Below are 22105 nucleotides of genomic sequence, written 5' to 3'. Positions count from 1 at the left end.
CCTTATTTTGCAAATAAGACAAATGAGGACCTCAGAAGTGATTTACCCACTGTCACAGTGGTCATGGGCAGAAGCAAGACCAAGGTAATTTACTCTAGTACAGAGTACTTCTCATTCCAAAGTTTGATCGGTTAATCCTATCTTGGAGGAGGAGAAAAAAATCTAGTTATGCCTTGAGTTTGTTCAGATGAATCAAATTCATTGTGATGGGATTAAACAAAATTATACCTGATGACTTATAGATTTAGTTAATATAAAATAGTATTTTGAAAACATTCTAATGTAGTTCCTTAGGGTGACATATTGGTTACACAAATGTGCAACTTTCAGAAGAAATATATGGCAGTATAAGAATTCCCTATGGTACCTTAGTTCAAATAGCTCAGTGTTAAAGAAGCACTACTATAGGACTTACATATATGTCCAAGAGTCAGACACAAAAATATTAAAGTGTAAGTTGCAAGTTTTTGTAGGCATTTTAGTCTCTGGTATTTCTGTTACTGAGCTAAAGGAAGATTAACATAATTATCAAAAGACAGATTATTTTAAAGTAAATACATAGTCCTACATTTGGATTACTTTTTGGGTCAAATCTCTGCTTCCTGATCATCCTTACATTACACGCAGAGCAATGTGATTTTTCTGTCTGAATCTTAAAAAGCTGGGCTCAGTGATCGACCAGCAAGAACCCATCAGAAAAAAACTAGTTAGACAGATGAATCTGTTATGGATCGGAATTGAAACTCATTAAGTTCCAGGCTTGTGTAGGCTCTTTGCAGACTAGTATTAGCTATTTGGGTCCCCATAAAGTTTTCAAACCCATTTGAGTCATTTAACTTTCTCATTTCCTCACGGAAGCCCCTTTTTTCCTGACTAACTCATGAAAAATGTTCTAGAATAAGTAGACTGAATCCGTTGGGTTACGATTGCAGATTCTACTAGGAGACTTTGGAGCTCCAGCTACTGTTGCATTTCTGGAAGTCCCATTTCCTTGCTAAAACCAGTGAAGACAATGGTTTATTCTCTTGACTGCAGGAACTGCCAGATGTGTAAAAGGCAGGAGAGTAGAGTAGTTAAGAACCCAGGCTTTTGAGCCTGATTGTATAGGATTACCAGAGCAAGTACTCGAAAGGGCTGAAAGGTGACTAAGTGATGGAAACAAGGTGTAAGGAAACAGAGGACATGGCCATACATTATGGGGTAGCTGCTTAATTCTATATGGCAATGACCAGGCCAGGGACTGTGACGGTAATTGGCTCACCCCTGGCAGGCTCTTTAACTTTCGGCTGCGAGATGGATTTTATATTACATTACATTACATTACATTACATTACATTACATTACATTACATTACATTACATTACATTACATGTTTCCAAACATGTGCAGGCCACACAATACATGCCTGCTGGCCAGATGTAGCCTATGGGCAAGTGTGAGATTCTGAAAAATATGGCTCCCCCTATAGGCAATCAGGACCGGATTCTTTCCTCCGGTAATTCTTTCTCTCCCCTTGCAAGTCAGTGAAAGCCGGGCAAGCTAGGTTTGCAATGAAGCTGTTTTCTTTCTTTAAAGATGCATGAAGATTCAACTTTTATTTTGTGATATATTTGAATGTGGAGGAGGAGGACAGGGATACAATAATCTTTAATTCGATGTTACATAAATTGAACTAAAAAAATGAAATATGATCTAACAATACTAGGAATGGGAAGTTAGTTCTGCCACATTATTCAGTGACTGTAAGTTGCCTAAAGAATAGTTGCTGGATTTCTCAGGTGTCTCGTTAGCTTCAGTTCCTTTACCATAGGATTAACATTTTAGAAGTGTCTCTGGGGAAAATATAATGCATTTCTTGCTTTGAAAATCTATTTAACACAGATTGAATTACCATTTATGTTATTTTCAAATCATGTCACATGTGCTTTGATTCTTCAGCAGAAGGCTGTCTTGTTTTATTTCATCTATTTATAATTAAAACTTATTGCAAGTAAATGGAGAGAAAAGGGAATAATACGTTAGTTAGAAGCATATTAAAATAAAATTTAATCAATTCCTAACCTATGCTACCCTAATTAATACAGCTTTGGATTTTTGTGTAATAGTGATATTTATTAAAACTTTTTCTATTTCAAGGTCCCTTCACCCTTGTTTGGAATGAAGCTGGATTTTGATTTCTAAGAATCTCTTCCTCCCACTCAAATCCTTAAAGATCTAACTCCGATATCCTCATGAAGGTCTTCTCTGTCCTCTCAGCTCATCCTGCTCTCCTCCTTCCCTGGGCTATTATATTACTTAGAGTCAGTACCATTATGCTTAGCATTGATTACCTTCCATAGAGCATAGCTGCCTTAATTATACTCTATACTTGCCTTGAGGGGTCTGTGTCATATTTACATTTATAAATGGGTACCCATGTGTGTTTAGCTCAAAAGGAAACATAAGGAAAAGATTACCCATTTTTACATGCATTTCCTAAATTAACTCTATAGTATTTACCTAGTCATAACTATCTCATGGTAGGACCGTATTAAACTGAAGAACTCACCAGTAATGGGTTTGGTGCAGGCTGAACACATTTTGGCATAGAGATGGTTGTAGCAGTCCAAGCAGAATGGATAGTCATCTTTGGACATAAACTCTTCTTCACAGAGCTCTTTTCTACAGCCACTACACAGAAAACACTCTTTATGCCATGGCTCATCACGAAATGTTATCTCACCTGAAGTTATCACCTGCCAAAGGACCACAAAAAAGACAATGACCGTGGGAACCATTACAATTCAGACCTTTTGTGATTCTGTCCTATGTCCACAAGTGGTTCTTTAGGCTACACAATCACCCTGTGTCAGGATATTCTTTTCCTACGATTTTTTGAATTGATACGAGAAGCAAAAGGTTATAGGGATTAAATTGAATTGGTGAGAAATATCCTAATTTTCCCCCCATAATGGAACAGAAAAGAAGCAGGGTCATAATGAATCTAGAAAGATGAAAGCAAAGGTGGCTCTTGATTCCTTTGTTTATCTTTCTATGACTTTCTTGTTGGTCTTCAAAGACCTGCCAGTAGAGCTAAGATATTCCCTATACCATGCTCTTATTTCCTGATTTACCTTCTAAGGATGCTGAAAAAAGCTTTTTGCATTACGCCAGATTCAAGAATATCCAGCAATGGCAACTCTGAATGGAATTGATAAGCACTGTTATCTACTAATGACTAAAATTTCTTGTGTTTTTACAGTCCTCAGCCCTGTATTAGGCTGACCTCTTCTTAATATTCTCAATAAACTTATACAGTAGAGACTAGTATTTTTCCCCCTTAAGAGATGAGCAATTGCTTTGGGTTAGAGTGGTTAAGTCACTTGCCAATATCATAGAGCTAACATTCAAACCTGCACAATCTGACTCCACAGCCTGTGTTCCTAAATATTAATATAATTCCGAGGCAAGATTACTTTGTACTGGTAAACAGTTGATAAGTCTTTGTTGAATGAATGAATAAACAGCAGGGAAAAAGTGTTTGGAAAGCAACTCCAATATTGTATCTAATACAAATCGGATACTGTGGGCATATGTGTGAGTTTTTAGCTTTAGGCCTCTAAGTAATTAACACTGGTTGTACATTGAGCCTTAACGTATGATGTGCTGGCATTTTGTGACAGAAGGTTATTATTCCTTCATAATATAGTATTTTTTCTAAACCAGTTTAGTCCATGGATTCTACTTTTCAAAAGGCAGAGACAGATTCTTTCTTCAGAATCAGATGGGTAAATATTGGACGCTTCTTCTTGTGTGGCACTTTTTAAGTCATAGAGTCTTTCAAATCCATGGCTACTGAGCTCATGGAGTAGCTGTGGAACCTGGAATGTGTTCATGTAAATAAATGTCTTATAATGACTGAAGCAATGTGGTAATCAGAGATTATTCACGAATTGTTCGTATTCAAATTGACTAGATGCAGAAAATATAGAGCATATTCTAAGCCATTATATTGTTGATGAGTTAAAGAATGTTATTTGTCTATGATATGGACTTTTGAAAAGATTATTCTAAAGATATTTCAAAATCTTACAATAAATATATTAAAAATTAAATATATTCAAAAGAAAAGTTATTTTTTCCTAAAGGAATAAAGTATACTATCCTAAATAAGTAAATGGGAAAAATAATGGTGTGTGTGAACACAAGCAATTTAAAATACTCCCCACTGACTTCAAATGCCTTATAGCAAGCACGGCAGAATCTAAGATTCCTTTGATTTGTTTCATCAAATGGTTAGCAGGCACTGCTTCAAAGATGCAAAACTTGAAAAATGTATTCACAGCAAAATAAAATTTGATATGTACAGCAAAGACTGTTTAATTAAGGAGAAGAAACTTGGAACATTAAGAATAGTTTGCTTGCGATTATGTTCCTTTTGAAGAAGCAGAGGGACTAAGATAAAGTCTGATACCTAAGCTTGGTTTGTGCCGCTGATTGATCCCAGGATTTAGAACTACTTTCTTCTCTGGCAAAGTTGAGATGATAATGATTTTGTGCTCAGTAGATGACAGCTGACGAATTGCAGAATACTCTCTTTTAATTTTGAGAAGTTAGAATTTAAAGCATTGATAGTTTGAGGTTACTTGCTGTTTGGTAGAAAATAAATTTTAGTTTCACAAAATCTATGAAAAACGTACTAAGGGGGCCTGATCGTCAAGTAGTTTTTTATCTATTTTGTTTTATATTTTGGTCTTTGCAACTAATTGTTTTTCTTCAGTTTGGATCATCTTGATCAGAAACATTTATATCCAGCTTTCCTTAAAGAAAGTGTAGTTTAAAAAATTAAATAGAAAATAATCTGGTATGCAATGATCTGTCTACTACCCAATGTAAACATTTCATAAATTTTTGATGATTTCAAATCATGTCCTAAATATAGGACAGGTTTCCATAACCTGAGAAACACCAGTGCTTTGGCTTCAGATGTTGCTCAGAACTTGATGTTCTAGAGACTTTCCTTTCTTGAATTTTTATACCATTGAAAGAACTTTAGATGATTTTAAGATAATTCCCACAAATCTCAGTAATGTTTTAGCATAATTCTTTAAGAAACATAACCTAAAAATGGCCAACTTAGTTGTCCCTTAAAATAGTGAGATTAAAATAGATACAATCTGTCCATTGTATTTCCAGCATCTGTTTCTAAACGTATGTCTTGACTTTGGTAATTTTTTGGAGCTTCACATGTCTCAGGGTCATAGGGTCTGACTGTTGTTTGTAAAGTCATTTTCTAAGCCAGTGCTCCTGGTAAAGTAGTGGAAATCTCCAGGAAGAAGATAATTTTATATTATGTTACAATTATTTGTACATTTCAGCCATCATTATAGTGTAATTTAATAATTATAACTTGGGAGTTTTTTGATGCCTTTCAAATGTAGTAGTAGTATTTTAAATATACCTAGAAAATTACTGTGTGTGTGTTTGTGTGCACATGTATGTTTGTATATGCATTTGTAGAAAGTGGTAATGAGACCTCTAGCTGTCCAGATGCAAGCATACAAAAGGTCTCAAGAGATCTGCTGACGTAGCCCATAGATCAGAAGTGTTTAGAAACCACTGTACTAATCCAATATGTTTTCATGATTCAGCTTTCTCCTAGCAATTTATAGTGCTATTTTAAACTTATGATGCCTCACACATCAAGGATTTCTTTGAGAACATCAGTATATATTTTATGGACTACAGACAGATTTTATCAAGATGATAGAAATGAGAAACTTTTTCACAGAAAAGCTTAGAGGATAAAAAAGAATTGGACAAAGTTTACTTGAAAAAAACTGACTATTTTCTATTGGAAAATATGTTTTGAATGAGTATCCAAGTCAATACTCTGGAACTGGAAGTAAAGGAAACCACTCAAAGCTTTCTTTCTAATGAATTCCCCTGATCAGATCATCTCTTTCTTGAGCCTACACATCTACTCTTTAGAAACATTAAAGCTGCAAATCCACAAGACATTTACATTGCTGAAACATAACATGAGAAGTTAAACATCTTGTTTAAATTTGTTCACTTCATCACTCTGTGAAACCAATCTATATTTCTCTGAAACTAAATGGATAAAAAATTATTTTATATAAAATATTTTGTATTCAAAGAGAGATGTGTGCCCTCTGCAGCAGTTAATGGAACTGGAATATTAAATTCACGTACTGGATGGAATTTTATGGTGATAAAAATAGATGGCCATCCTCACTGTGACAGGTAATGCTTTGGGACATGTTGGAATTCAAATTAGCATGAATGTGTAAAGACAGATTAACATGATAGTATTATTTCGTTCCAAATATATAGTGTGGCTAAAAAGCAATGGTCTGGAAGGTTCCACAAGCTTCATCCTCTTTAGATAATTACCTTTTTACAAAAGCTGCAGTAGTGAGCAAACTCCTTCTGAAAACATGGCACACAATAATAGCCACTCTCTTTGGAAATCAAGGGTTTAGTTCCTATTGGCTGCCGGCAAAGCTCACACACAAAGCAGGTTTCATGCCAGTAGTTTCCCTTAAATTCCATTTTGCGGGAACCTGTACCCCAAAAGTAAGAATCTGTTAGTATTTTTTAAGCAAAGACATGCCAAATTACTTAAAATGTATATTTTAAATTTAAGATTATAAATTAATTGTCTGTATAAAAAAGAATGTTTTCTTGGTTTCCAAAACATTTATCTAAAAAAAAACAGTAAATAGAGTTCAGCTATGATGATGAATCAATCATCTTTCAGTGAAAACTCTAGAAGCTACAATTTTGAGATGTGAACGTAGTATAAGTGGAGATTCTGAAAGGCTGCATGTGGTTTAGGTAAAATGGGCCATAATCATCATTACAGGGGTATTAGGAATGCCAGGGAGCACAAACTCCTGAGATTGATGTTGTACAGTTACGGTCTCCTAGCAAATCTTTAAATCCATGATAAGAAAATGAGAGAATCGTGTTCTCATGCTTCTATCCATTGAGAAGAGGATCAAAAAATAGAGAATTAGTGCTTGCCTAAAAGTGTAATGATTTACATGGATCCTTCTCTTCCCTGAGAGAAAATAAAGATGACTGATCCTCAAATCAGTTGAGGGGGTCAAGCTACAAAATGGTGGTTGGCCCCATTCTCCTGTGCTAGATTATGCTTTTTGATGCCTTTGGTTATGTCTAGGACAACGTATTTAATGCAGTTTTAGTATTATTGTTATAGTTTCTCTTTATTCTACGGCTCAGATTCTGTTTCAACATGTTTCTTTAGGTTTATGAAAATAAACAGAACACTATAATTTACCTGTTCAAAACAGAAAGAAGAATCTTTTTGATTGTATAGTAAATGAGATCAAGAGATAGCAAGAAAGATCTCTTTCTCAAAAGTAGGGTTTCTTAGCTACTGTATTCTTCCTGTGCTTGAGCCTAATTCACAGCATTGTACTTCCAGCTACACGGGAAGTCCCTTGTGATCTTACCAGGCATGATGGTCTTCTTGCAGTGGAAGCATTTGGAGGAGCACTCATTAGAATAGCACTCAGAGCACAGCAGGCGCTCATACTTGGTAACAAAAGGCTTTTCCACCAAAGACTGATTGCATTTGGTGCAATTGAAGCATCCTTTATGCCAGTGCCGGCCTTTGTAATAAAGATCCTTCGAGACAAGGGATAAAAGTTAATTAAATGCGCTTGCAACATAACAGGCCATTTTCTAAGATAAAACTGAACACTCCTGGGACTCTGCTGCCAGTACTTGTGCTGGTAGCTTGAGGGAAAGTTGTTAATGATACTATTATCCATAGAGAGGAGAATGTCTGGGGCAGTTAAGAGCTAAGGACGGGGGCTTTCTTGGTTGGTCACTAAAGACAGATGGAAAAGAAATGGACTCCCCTCTTTCTTCAAATTTCCTCTACCTTCCTTTTATGAGCAAGAGAGGTTATTCATGGGATGATTTTTACTTTTAGGTTTTCATATCCTATTATTGCTTGAGATTTAACTAAACAAAATCTCAACATCACCTAACTAAAAGAAAGGCAAAAAAAAAAAGAAGAAGAAAAAGAAAAAAAATACAGTAATGTGCACTGTGGGATGAATGGGCTGTAGCTGTGAACGGTATCAGGGCACACTGGGTTTAGTCGGGGTGAAGCCAATATGAAGTCATAAAATACAGATTTTTGAATTGTTACACATCCAATTATGTATTTATTCATTCATACTCTTGTCATTCCAGAAATAACTCAACATTTTGGCTGTGTAACTTTGGGCAAATAACTCAACTTCTTTAATATTTAATGTCTTAAACTATCACCTAGGATCGTTGAGAAGATTAAAGTTATATTTCATAGTGCAAAGCATAGTGCCTGGAACTCGATTGATGGGAACTTATATCCAGTAGCAGAGCAATAGAGTATTAAGAGTCAACTAAAGGGAAAAAGGCATTCCAAAGCATGTGTCTGTTCATATGCAATAATTCTGTGAATTGGGGTAAGACTTACCGTGGAATCTGATTCAATTGCTTCTTTGCACTCCTCACAAAAGTTACAAAAGACACGATCATAACATGAAACGCAGTATGGATTTTCATCCTTTAGTACATATTTCTTCCCAAGAAGTGATGTGGTGCAGTATTGACAGTCGAATGGAGCAGTTGTCATTTTGGTTCAATCCTTGAATAAAAAAATGATTCATGTATATAAAAGCAAATTTTATTGATAAGAGAAATTATAAAACCTCAATACAATATGAGTCAAGCACTTGAATGAATTTATATTTTCTTAGGAGAAAATCCACTAATTTAGGAAAATATCCTGCAGTCATGGTGACACTTGGAGTAATTTAGAAAAGGTCACTCTTCCATGCTGGCAGTTCCTGTGTGTTTTGCTAACAAAATGCAACAAGCCAGCAGCCAGATTGTAAAACACATATTGCCTTCATCATTCACTAAATGTGGAATTCAGTGAGAATGTGATATATGTTGAAATAGGATGGTTTCATCTGAAGGATATAAATATAAACTGTTAATAGGACTTTCACTGTCATCACTTACTATCTTGCTGGAAGGTTCTGGATGCAGACTTCCATGGAAATAATAACAGTCATTTTTATTCTAACTGAAATAGAAATTAATAATCAAATACATTGCTTTTCCTAGGCCATATTTTTATTTCTCAAATCTTTAGTGGATATCTAATGAGGATTCTGCAGATTAGTCCTAAAATCTTCCTGTACCATATACTCTCCCTTGGGATATCTCCCTACCTGTGGCTTCAACCCCCCCAAATAGTCTGTTGACTCCAAAGCCTCTAGCTTTAGCTTGTGCATAACTTGACTCCTGAGCACCTCTGTTTAAATGTCCCACACTAAGCTGGTCAAATAAAACTCCTCAGCAGGTAGGATTCAGTTGAAGTGCCAGGTCTCTGTGACTGCTGTTGAGCAATTGCCAGATGTGGAAGTGCAGGTAAAACCATCAATGGTAGAAAGAGCTCTAGGCTTCTTTAGCCTTTAGGGCTAAATTAACTGTACACTGAATGAATAATAACAACAGCATCTTACAGAATGAAAAACTGATATGAAATATAAAGCCAAGGCCAGGATAAGAGTGATAAAAGTGAACTGGCATCTTCAAATGCTTAACCATGGAGCTGGGAGGACTGTGGGTGGAGCTGGGCCCCTTGTTAGCTCTCTGGTCCTGACTCCCTGTTGGACTTTGTGGTAACTACTGGGGGAGGGATGCGGATTTATAGAATAGCCATCTTGGAACCGGGATTATTCTTCACATTGGCAACCGGTTGTTGCCCCAGGTTGGAGGTGTGTGTTCCCGCGCTGCAGTGGTGGGTTTTGTTTCTTTTTATTTTCCCTAATAAACTGCTCTTTTGGTGGATTTTCTGAAGAGTTATTTTTGCCAGTCGACAGGTGTTATTTTGTAAATTTAGGAAAACCATTAAAGAACAAAAAATATAGATTTCAAAGGGTTTACCTGTACATGAGTTTTTCATTGTCACCAAAAGCAGTATCACTGATTTTCTTTGAAAATGAGATTTGTCATTTCTGGACTTCCTGGAATATCTTAGGAGCTGTGAATATTTTCTAATTTTCCACCTCAGAATTTTTTTTTTAATTTTAGCAATATCAGAAAATCAATGCATTATTATGACACTTTTACAGCATTTTAAATGCTAATTTTTCTTTGCTACATTCAAATGGTAGTTGCATATATTTTACTTTCTTTTATTTCAATAATGAAGTTTCCAGCAGAGCGTCTTGCTAAATATACTCTGTCATTAACTCTGTGCATAGCAGTTTTGCTATATTTTTCTTCACGAAGATAGAGAAAAGACTGAGGATTTGAAATACATGACTCTTTTCCAAGGAAATATGAAAGTTCCCAATGGAACATACCAAAATTATCTGCAAGGAACATTGAATTCTGAATTTGATTAATTCCACAGAAATGTCCCTTCCTAGTGAATACAAACACATTCCAAGAGTTACTGAGGGCTTAGAAACAGGAGGAAATAGATCTGATTCATTCCCTTGAAAGATTTTAAAATGTGAGTTTTATTCATATTTACAGTGATCAAGTGTTTATCTCTTAATAGTGAAATAAGACATATACCTTTAACTTTCATCACTTAATATGGAAAATGCCATTTTCATAATTAATATTGATTTAATCTTAGATGTATATGAATATAATAACACCATGAAGCATGACTTCTCAGGACCTGGAAACTATTTCCATTTTGTAAGACTTTTAGTATATTATAGAATGAAGAAACAACAAAAGACTTACAAAATTTGTAGAGGGTTTCAAATATATAGGAAATGTGTAATTAACTAAGCCAAATTGTTATTCCTTATACTTTGCATATATGTTAGAAATATTATTTTCTGTATACCATGTTTAACTTTTTAAAGGTTTTTAAAAATGAGTGGATGATAAATAAGTGGAAGTAGTATGTATTAAACCTTCCTTTCCTTGTTTGTCAACAGAGAAATAATCCAAATGGGTGTAGCAATATCCAGAGAAGGGCTTTGCATTCTGATGGTGGTCATGGAACTTGTCCCAAGAATGATCTGGGGTGCTGTAGGCTAATGCAAAGGGTCAACTGCTGAGGGGGACCATTATAGAAGCAAGAAAGGTGAGAGGGAACAGTAAAGTCTCTCTCTCTCTCTCTCTCTCTCTCTCTCTCTCTCTCTCTCTTTCTCTCCCTCTCTTTCTGTCTCAATACTCAGTTACCACAGAAATGTGCAAAGCAAGGGTATGGTTCCAATATACATGAGCTTCGTACACGAGCATCATGCAAATCAAGGACAACCTGCATGCATTCTAGCTATAGATTGATTGCAAGTTTTAAAAATGAGAGGGGGTTCTTTTCTTATGGTGGAGTTGAAATGTATTAGGATATAATTTGGTCATTCTGGTTTCCAATAATGTGTCTATGCTGACGTGTTTTTGAGGAATTTTGTTTACTTGAGGGAGTTGAATTAACCATATATCCCTTATTGTAAATATCAATTATAAGTTACTACATTGATTTGACTACAGCTTTTTGTTCCCCATGGAGGCAGGTAATCATTTATAAAATTATTACATTGATTAGATGTCTTAAAATAGGTGACATATAATAAATGGTATTTAAGATTACTTCTTTTTCTAATGCATGATCCACAAGTTTTGCTAACTAGATGCACATAGTGCCATAATCACGACTTTTGCATATACAAGTGTCAGAGTGCACGGTTCTTTAATTTAAAGTTTGCTTTCTGTCTTAATTTTCATCTGGTTACTCACAGTAGTTTCAGTAGCCTGTATAAATACATCTATGCTCATCTAAAAGTGCTGCAAATGCCCATTCAGGTCTTTCATTGATTCAGTAAAGCAAATTTGTTTCTGCTTTTCTTTAGGGAAGAAGTTGAAAGAATTTAGAGCCAAATGGCATTAGGAATATTAAAATGTTCTTGGGAAATGTTAGTAGAAAATATTGAAATATTTGAAACATATTTGATTGATATACTAAACTTGGATGGAGAGAGAAACTGGATGAAGAAACTTAATTTGAAGTATACCTAGCTGAATTCACCTGTGGTCATTTTCCTTTTTAGGATTTTAATCTTAATTGTTGCTCTGAGGGTAGACAGAGGGCTGATGGCCAGTCAAGAGCATTTGGAAGCCTCATGGAGCAAGGTATAATGCTGTATGCTCTAGAAAGAGCCATTGGAACCATCCACAGTGCCTAGTTATACAAGCCACCTGACTCCTAAGGCAACTGTTTCAGTCATTCTCTTCTTCCCTCCCTCCATCCCCTACACATCTTTATTGGGTACCACACATCTTATTGATTCCACTTCAGAAGTAGCCATTAAATTCTAGCTTAGGCCCTCCTCATATGTCTGCTGGACCGCAGTGGCTTACATCAAACTGAAGATATTATTAAAGATTTCTTACTCTGTTGAGTGGAACCAAGCACATTTCTAGTTCATGACTTTTGTTCTCTGATGATAAGTTCAATTTCCCCCCGGGAGTCCCAGAATATACTCCACAATGTTCAAATAGTACAGAGATCCTTTGCTAGCTTGTCTACTTAGCCTACTATTTCTCTATCCCATTCCCAATACTGAACTCTCTCTCTCTCTCTCTCTCTCTCTCTCTCTCTCTCTCTCTCTCTCTCTCTCTCACACACACACACACACACACACACACACATTCACCTATGCTTTGGCGACTTCCCATGACTTCCTGTTCTTCAAATACATTATGTCCTTTTATGCCTTTGAGCCTTTGGACACGGCTTTTCTTTCACCTCTAACAGCCCTCCTTCTTCTCCTCCACCGACCTTATCCATCTGATGATGCCCCTCATTGATCAAGGTTCAGTTAAAAATCCTTCTCTCAGTAGCATTCTCATGCCTCTCAGGACATAGTTGCTCTCCTTAATTCCTTCATAGATTTCTTTTTCTTTTGCCACATTTTGTAATAGTTTGTTTTGCCTCCAGTATAAAGGAATTAAGAATTTGTATGCTATAAATTTACTTGAGTAGTGGATTAATTTATTACATCTGTGGTAGATATGTCAAAGGACTGAGAATAAAGGTTAGAGAACAGGAGGTAAAACCCTAAGGGTCTGTCCATGGCAAGGAGAAGCTTTTCACTTTCCCTGTGAGGACAGATGAAGACAGTTGGAGAACTCTTTGAATAATAGCTGAGGAAGATATAAAAGAAACAGCAGAAGTAGGTGGTTGGTCTGTTATTATTAAAAGGTTTTTCCTCTAAACTACTGGCACCAATAAGCTTCCATTAACAGTTTTCAAACTGTTTGATCAGGTACTTCCATTTTCTGTTGGAAGCTATACCAGCCTTTCTGGATCTGTGCACAAGACATTCCAAAACAAACCATGACTTTACTGAGATTGCAAGGTCTTTGTCTTCTGATATATTAGCTGGAATGTTGTTTGACTGAAATGTTATTTGATTGACTGAATTTCACAAAATTTAGGGGAGTTAAATAAGATATATGAAAAAACAAACCATCCAGAATCTGCGTAAACTAGGCTAGGTGGGATAAGTATATGTTCTACAGCAGAAATGTTTAAAAGTCACGTATTTTTAAAATATGAAGGAGTTAGAGTAACTAGTAAAGAAGTTCTACTTTTACATTTTACTTTGGTTTGTTTTCCTGGTTCTGAGGATGGAGTTGAGCAGAACTATGTGTACTTCCTTCCTTCTCTGTGGTTTTCTTGTAACCCAAGACATAACATTCTGAGAAGAGCATTACATTAGAAATCAGAAGCTATAGATTGTTGCACTGGGCACTTTAGCAGTACTTAGCTACTGTTATGGAAACCATTCAACCTGTACGGCACTTCCTTCCCTTAACTGTGAAATGAGAACACTATCAGTTGCTTACGATCCCATTCTAGGATCAAGTGAGACTTCAGAATGGACAAGTAATGGTAAATCTGCTGTCAGTGTACTTGACTTGATGGAACATGTGCAATGATAACTGTAGTTCCCATTTATAAAAAAGAGGCTATTTTCTTCCCCCTCACACATGACTTTTTAAAAACTCAGTAAACAATGTTAAAAATAACGAAAGCCATAACTTCAGGCCATCAATCAAAAATAACCTAAAACAAGCACCACAGAATTGTGGTGGAATGTTTGAAATTAGTCTTTAGGGATATGTTCGCAAGCCCAGTTTGTTGGAAGCTGAATGTCTTGTGTAGAGAGGTCAAAGAGGAACTCTCCTGAGAGCTGAGGAACTATTCTCCCATGAAGCAAAACAGCTGACTAGAGCTTTCCATCTGGTTAATTGGTTCTGTGGATGCCAACAAAGAAAAAAAGTGTTTTGTATGATTTTTTTGCAGGGATTCCATTCCGAATCACGTAATTACGGCAGCTATTACTGAAATAGCAGTAAAATATAGTTCATGGTAATGTATAAATATAACCATATTTTATCGAATATTGTATTCTTTACAAATTGTTTTTTTTTAAAGTAAGACTCTTAAAATACATGTACCATCCTTGACTTTTATCCTCACTGGGATATAAGAAAAAATTCAAGACAAAAAGAGCATTGCTTTTTAACATGAAAGTGGATTATTTATTTAGGTCTATCTCGCCAGATCCCAACTTTGCAATTTTAAACCCATCATTAGGCTTTGCCTTTGCAATTTTGATCCCAAAGGAACTACAACCATTGCAGTAGGTTCTTCCCTTCTACTCCTTGAAAACTGGCCATTATGTCTGTAAAAGGGGTTCTGGAAGGGCAAATCTAGTTTTTCGTTGGCCTTGGGGTCTCCTCAAAGTCTCAACTGAGGTTCTGATTTAATGCTAGGGTTTTGTATATACAAGAACTGAACTAAAAAAGATAATTTATCTAAAAGTATGTAGCATAGGGTCAGCTCATGGTAGAGGCAGGATAAGTTTCTTGTATATGAATCCTCCAAATTAACCCATTTTTTTCTAGTGATGGAGACTACGAGGACACTGCAGGTCTAATATAAATATGAGAAAGTATTTCCCCCACCACTGGCTTCTTGGAAAATTGAACAAATACTTTATGGAATTCCCAAGTACAGTAATTGTACAATTTGTTTCTTTTTGGTCTTCCTTTCTATTTGAAGATCACTTTCTCGATCACACTCATTAACTATTATCAGTATCTGAATCCTAGTAGCCGTTTTCTTAGCAGTACAGAGGGAGTTCCATGGATCCATCTGTCTAACACTGTTTCCACCTGCTTCCCCTTGCTGTAATAACAAATGAAAGCTTATTTGGCAAAAAGCATGATTTGTCATCATTGTAAAACCTACGTCTGCTGAGGAAGGACTACATCAGTAACCTGGCCCACATCTATAACACATACTACCAAGTGAATAACCCCCACAGGGCCAGGTATTTGAGTTCTCAAGATCACATAAAAAAATATGCTGTCTAGGAGAATATTCTAGGGAACATACTTCATCGGAGAGGAACAACAATATCTTTTGTAACTGTTTTTACTTGATTAGTTTTGAGTTTAACGTCCTGTGATATAGGACATTATAAATTTATCCCTGTAAAACCAAAGTGGCTATTTTATTTTCCTGGATGTTTTAAAATAAATTCCAATTTCCTTCCATAATGAGTGATAAGAAATTTCAATCCTTACTCAATTAACTCACCTTAAAAGGATGACAAGCAAATTCAATTTAAAAGTGGCTTGAAAGCAGGTTAGGTTAATAACCATGCATCCAGGAATTCAGAGGAGCTGTGCTCCAATCCCTACAATACAATTGATTCATAGTAATCCTATAGGGTCTTGAAAAACCAAAAGTACATACTCTTTACAATATAAGAAAATCAAGCAAAAATTACTTTCTATGATTTTCTTTTAAACAAATATGCTTTTTAAATTTAAGAAATGAATCATTTTTATTTTGACAATACAGAGATCATATTAGAAACTGTCCAATAAAATGAAGAGGGTGCTTCATTTGGAGGGTGGTGAATTCTTTGTCTAATGGAACCTATAAAGTAGTCATTTATTTATTTATTTTTAACTTTTAGTGAATTTTAATGTTAATGTTGATAATTTTGACATTTTATTTGATTTTTAAGATTTTATTAAAAATATAGCTACCATATAATATTATATTAGTTACAAGGGTTACCATAGTTATTTGACATTTAATTGCCTAAAAAAGTGATCACCATGGTAAGTCCTGCAACCATCTGACACTGTACTATATTATCACAATATTATTGACTATATTCCCTATACTTTACCACCCCATGACTATTTTGTAACTAGCAATTTGTACTTGTTAATCTCTACACCTTTTTCACCCTGCCCCCCAGTGCTCTTTCATCTATCACCCCAACAAATCTAGTGCTCATTTGACACCATACAGTTGTTACAATATTATTGACTATCTTCCTTATGCTGTACCCTACAGCCTGATGACTACTTTGTAACCACCAATTTGTACTTCTTAATTCCGTCTCCTTTTTTCACCACACCCTCAATCTGCTTCCCATCTGACAACCATCAAAATATTTTATCTATCTATGAGTTTGTTTCTGTTTTGTTTGTTTGTTTGTTTGTTTGTTTTGTTTTGTTCTTTAGATTCCATGTATAAGCAAAATCACATTGCATCTGTCTTTCTCTGTCTGACATTCTCCACTCACTCAGCACAGTGCCCTCCAGGTCCATCTGTGCCGCCACAGATGACAAGAACCCATTTCTTTCCATGACTGAGCAATATATCATTGTATATATGTACTACCTCTTCTTTTTCCATTCTTCCATCGATAAACACTCAGGCTGCCTCTCCACATCTTGGTTATTGTAAACAATGTTGCAATGAACATATGAATACACAGGTCCCCTCAAGTAGCGTTTTGGGTTTCTTCAGATGAATACCCAGAAGTGGGATTACTGGGTCCTTCTTTGTCTCTTGTTATAGCCTTTGTTTTCAAGTCTATTTTGTCTGGTATAATTATTGCTATGACAGCTTTTTTTTTTCTTTTTCTTTTTCATGAAATATCTTTTTCCATATTTTTGCTTTCTGTCTATGTGTGTCTTTCAACCTGAAATGAATCTCTTATAGGCAGCATATATAAAGGTTTTGTTTTCTTATCCATTCAGCTCTCCTATGTCTTTTGGTTGGAATATTTAATCTATTTACATTGAAAGTAATTGTTGATAGATATGTAGCTATTGTCATTTTATTAGTCATAATTTACATTTTTTTCTTTTTTATCCATTTTAAAGAAGTCCCTCTAACATGCGTTATAATACTGGTTTGATGATGATGAACTCTTTTAGCTTTTTCTTGTCTGGGAAGCTCTTTATCTGTCCTTCGATCTGAAATGATAGCCTTGTTGGGTAGAGTACCATTGGTTGTATGCCCTTGTTTTTTGTTACTTTCAATATTTTGTGCCGATCCCTTCCAGCCTGCAAAGTTTTTGTTGAGAAATCCGCTCACAGTCATATGGGGACTCCCTTATAAGTTATTAGTTGCCCTTCCCTTGCTGCTTTTATAATTCTCTTTGTCTTTAACCTTTGGCATTTTGATTATGATTATATTATGATTTAATTATGATTTAATTATGGTGTGGGCCTGTTTTGGTTCATCTTGTGGGGCTCTCTGTGCTTCCTGGACTTGTATGTCTATTTACTTCACCAGGTTAGGAAAGCTTTCAGTCATTGTTTCTTCACATATGTTCTCAATCCCTTACTTTGTCTCTTCTCCTTCTGGTATCCCTATGATGCAAATGTTGTTACACTTGATGTTGTCCTAGAGGGCTCTTAAACTATCCTCATTTTTTTTTTAATTCTTTTTTCCTGTTCTGATTGGGTGTTTTATGCTGCCTTGTCTTCCAAATCGCTGATTTGATTCTCTGCTTCATCTAGTCTGCTGGTGGTTCCTTCCATTCATTTCAGTTATTATATTCTTCAATTCTGACTGGTTCTTCTTTATTGTTTCTATATTCTTTTTGATGCTTGCTATCTCTCTGTTGAAGTTTTCACTAAGTTCCTTAAACATCCTATTTATAGCTATTGTTTTGAACTCTGTTCCTCTAGTAGGTGTTTGCCTCCATTTTGTTTAGTTATGGAGTTTTCTCCTGTTCTTTCCCTTGGGTCATTTTTCTTTGTTTTCTTATTTTGACTATCTCTGTTTGTTTGTTTCTATGTATTTGGTAGACCTGCTATGTTTCCCAGTCTTGGCCAGGTAACCTTATGTAGTAGGTGCCCTGTGGAGTCCTGGCACAGTCTCCCTGGTCACCTGCTCCAGGTGCTCCAGGAATGTCTCTTGTATGGGTTGCATGTGTCCTCCTCTTATAGTTGAGCCTTGATTGCTACTGGCATGTCAGTGGGTGAGACTTATCCGCAGGCTGACTGGCTCTGGGGTTTGGCCACATCCACAGCTTATGTACTGTTGTACAGGGGGCTTACTCCACCTTGTGGATTTGCTTTTGCAGGCTCTGGTGCCTATTGAGATTGACTTTTGTGTATGCTGCTTGTGGGGATAATTAGGCAGTGCTGTGCTGTGGTCTGAAGCCAACCTCCAACTATATTCGTTCTGGGGCCTCTTGGGAGGGGCTTCAGTGCAGGCCCAGGTCACCCACTGCCTGTGACTGTCCAGGGACTACCAAGTCTAACCATATAATGTATTGGCTTTCATGTGTCTTGGCATTAATGGATATTACAGATTCTGTTGGTTTACAATCTTCTTAAATTCATAAAACATAATAATGAAAGAAAAGCTAATTTCTGGGCCTTCTAAAATAAGGAGAGTCTGTTAAGAAGTTCTATTTCACTTCTGACTTAAATCTTCAGATGTTTTTGAAATTTAAGGCATATGAGGGTACTTTTATACGTCGTATTATATGTTTAATGAAAGCCCTGTGAGTTTCTCTTAGCTATTTTTCATATTCTACCTTGTATTATAAATGCTTTGGAGGTTTGTTGTATTCCTTATCATCATAATGCAAGCTCACTGAGAACAACCATTGTATCTTATTTGTATCTGTTCTCCAATTGAAGCCAAGCAGTGCCCAAAAGTTGGTGATTTTGAAAAATGTCTCAGATAAAATCGATGGTAATTTTTAAAGAATTTCTACTTTATTGAAAGTGATGTTGGCTCAAGACAAGGAAAACAAGCAGAAGCAATGCCAGTTTTGGAATTTTCTGTTGGGAGGCATCATTCCCTAAGTAACTAGAAGCACTCTTGAAGCATGCTTTCCTTGGTTTCAGAAGGATGCTTCAAATACTCTTTCTTTTCCTCTGAGCTGGTAGGCTAAGTCAAAGGTTAACAAGTGTCCTATCTCTCTGCAAGTCTACCAGCAGTTTTGTAGATGAGTGCAGGTGTGAAGTAGGTATTTGCTATCTCTTTAGACCTTTTTATTAAAAAATAATGATCACTGCAGCCTTTAGATACTTACTGATGCTGTAGAGGGCTGGGGAAGGGAAGGTTAGACCTTTGACAGGAGCACTCCCTGGCCTTTCACAGACCTGGGGTTGGGGGGCAACCCCAGGCACTTATGTGAAGCCCAGCAGCTTGTCACTAAGGGCTGGTCACAAGCATATATACCCCTTGTCATATGCATGAAATTTCCTATCAGTCTCCAAATTCTTAAATTTCAGTTGATTTTCTTCATGATATTTTTGGGATAGGTCACAGTAACACTGATAAAATTACTCCGTTATCAACATCCTATTAGGCATTTTGGCAGCATCTAAATATGTATATTAAAAAGAAGAAGAATGAAGAAGAAGAAGAAGAAAAGAAGAAGAAGAAGAAGAAGAAGAAGAAGAAGAAGAAGAAGAAGAAGAAGAAGAAGAAGAAGAAGGAAGAAGAGGAGGAGGAGGAGGAAGAAAGAAGAAGAAGGAGGAGGAAGAGGAGGAGGAGGAGACAAAAAGAAAAGAAAAACAGCCACAACATTTATATTTTGCCTTGCAAGGTGGATTATTGTAAATTATCTCCATAGATGGTACTTTAGAGTAAATGGGATAATACATATCACAATACCTTAACAATTATTGTAAGCTTTGCAAATATAAACATTGCTAGGCAGAAAGTACATGGGAATTAAAGTAATGGTAGGTGGAAAATAAAATTAAATATACAAAGGGTGCCAAAAAATGTACACATATTTTAAGAAAGTAAAACTATATTAAAATTGTAATACTCAATATATACCGATAACAAAAGGTGAATACAAGCCACGTTTGACTTCTGCAATTACAAGAGGTGCTCAAAGTGGTTACCATCAGCGTCCAGACACTTTTGATTACGGCGAACTACTGCTTGAGCAATGTTGACCAAAGTGTCCACTTGTATATACTTTTTTGGCACCCCTGATAAATAAATATATATATATATATATATGGTTGTTGTTATCCAATGTTGTAACATTTGATACTGATCAAAACCAAACTTGGCTTCTCATTAATTGACGTTTACCTTAAAACACCTAGAGTCCCTCTTGAAGAAACCACAAGACAGTGTTACGAAGGGACAAGAAAGGTAGTGAGAGTTACTTTTCACTGTAGCCTTTTGTACCTTTTGAGTTTTATACCAAATGAATGACTGGCCTATTTTAAAAATTTAATGAAATCAACACAAATCAAAAGAAAATTTACTTCCCCTGAATCTCTTGTTCTTGATCATAACACATGAGAACTAGAAGAGATAGATCAGTTTCAACTCCTCATTTTATAGAGATAGAAACTAAATTCTCAAGAGGTCATTCTTCAACCAGTATTCCTTTCTAGAAAAAGATGAAGAAAAATAGAATATACATTCCAAATAAAATTTGTAAGTACTTAATAGAAAATACTCAGACTGATAATCAAAATAAATTTTAACAAGTTCTTTTTAGACTAGATTACTAGTTTGCAATGAGTGACCTATTTAGGACCAGATTGTTAAATAGAAATGAAATAGATTTTTTTTAAGATTGGCTGAAATTAGATGCCAGTTTGGTGACCCATGTGAAGAATCTTACATTTACCATAATTTTGGTAATTTTGCATAATTTATTTCTAAGCTTTTCTCTGTGTGGCCTCATTTTCTCAAGGAGAAAGTATTGACTGTTACTCTTCAATAAATTAGTAGCACAGACAGTCTTTTCTGTAATAATTTACCAAAGAAAAATTAAATCTCAACCATGAGGATAGGAGAATGAGAGGAAGGAAGTAAGAAAAGGAAGCGCGGGAGAGAATTGTAGGGAAAATCAGGAGAAGGAATCCCCTATAAATATAGGAAGATATTGAAAGACAAAGCCTCCTAGCGTTGCAGTCATTTTGATATTTTTCCTTTGCTATAAAGGCAGGTTTCTGACCCAGGCCCATTGCCATAGAACCACTAAATCTAGGAGCTGGGAGAGATTTTTGATATTCTCTGGTTTGCTTCTCTCATCTAATAAGTGAGAAAAAAGTTGAAATTAAAAAATGCAAACTGAGGTTTATTTATTTATTTATTTATTTTTGAAACTGACAAAGCAGTTAGTGAAAAAGCTTTAATCTGAAATTAGATTTCCAGGCTCCAAATAGAGGCCTTTTGTGGATATTGTTTTCATATATACATAGAAAAAAGTGTATGGAATGACAGCTTAGATTCCTGCTAGGATTTTCAGGAAAAAAAAAAAGAAATCCTCTCCTGTGTTTATCCTGCACTTCAGGTTTTAATGACTGACCAGGTAACAATGCCACCACATGCATAAACAGAGAGGTTCTTTCCATGCCTGAAGCCAGACTGCACTAACTGTACAAAATGAACCAGTTATCCTCAAAACCAAGGATATGTCCCTTGCAACATTCAAGGCAACTCAATTTCTATTGAGTTTTGTTTATTATAGTTATTAGTTTACCATAGAGTTGGGAAGAAAAGCCCCAAACCACACTCGGCTTTATTTGCTGGATTCTCAACTAAAACATGAGGTCGTGATGCATATGCGCATAGGGTGTGTGTGTTTATGAGTGTGTGTGAGTATGTGTGTCAAGTGGTATGTGTGTGAGGGGAGTGTTTGGGTCGAATGGGGGTAAAAGTTGATGTTAACTAGTTTTCCCAGTATTTATGCCTAAAGCAAAACAATGATTTTTTTTTTAC

General features: G+C 35.8%; 1 protein-coding gene across 1 annotated transcript in view; it reads right to left on the bottom strand.

Moving 5' to 3' along the window:
* The window catches only part of FHL5 (four and a half LIM domains 5), a 34690-nt gene that overhangs the window by 5785 nt on the left and 6800 nt on the right, over positions 1-22105 (bottom strand). Inside the window, exons 2-5 of the mRNA XM_019743389.2 lie at positions 8498-8668; positions 7482-7656; positions 6397-6566; positions 2549-2735 (exon numbers count right to left, since the gene is read on the bottom strand). Coding sequence (XP_019598948.2) covers positions 2549-2735; positions 6397-6566; positions 7482-7656; positions 8498-8656 — 691 coding nt within the window. The 5' untranslated portion in view covers positions 8657-8668. The remainder of the gene's footprint in view (positions 1-2548; positions 2736-6396; positions 6567-7481; positions 7657-8497; positions 8669-22105) is intronic.

Source organism: Rhinolophus sinicus, linkage group LG05, assembly GCF_036562045.2.
Source record: "Rhinolophus sinicus isolate RSC01 linkage group LG05, ASM3656204v1, whole genome shotgun sequence".
Lineage (NCBI taxonomy): Eukaryota > Metazoa > Chordata > Mammalia > Chiroptera > Rhinolophidae > Rhinolophus > Rhinolophus sinicus.
This window is presented reverse-complemented; position numbering and strand designations above follow the sequence as displayed.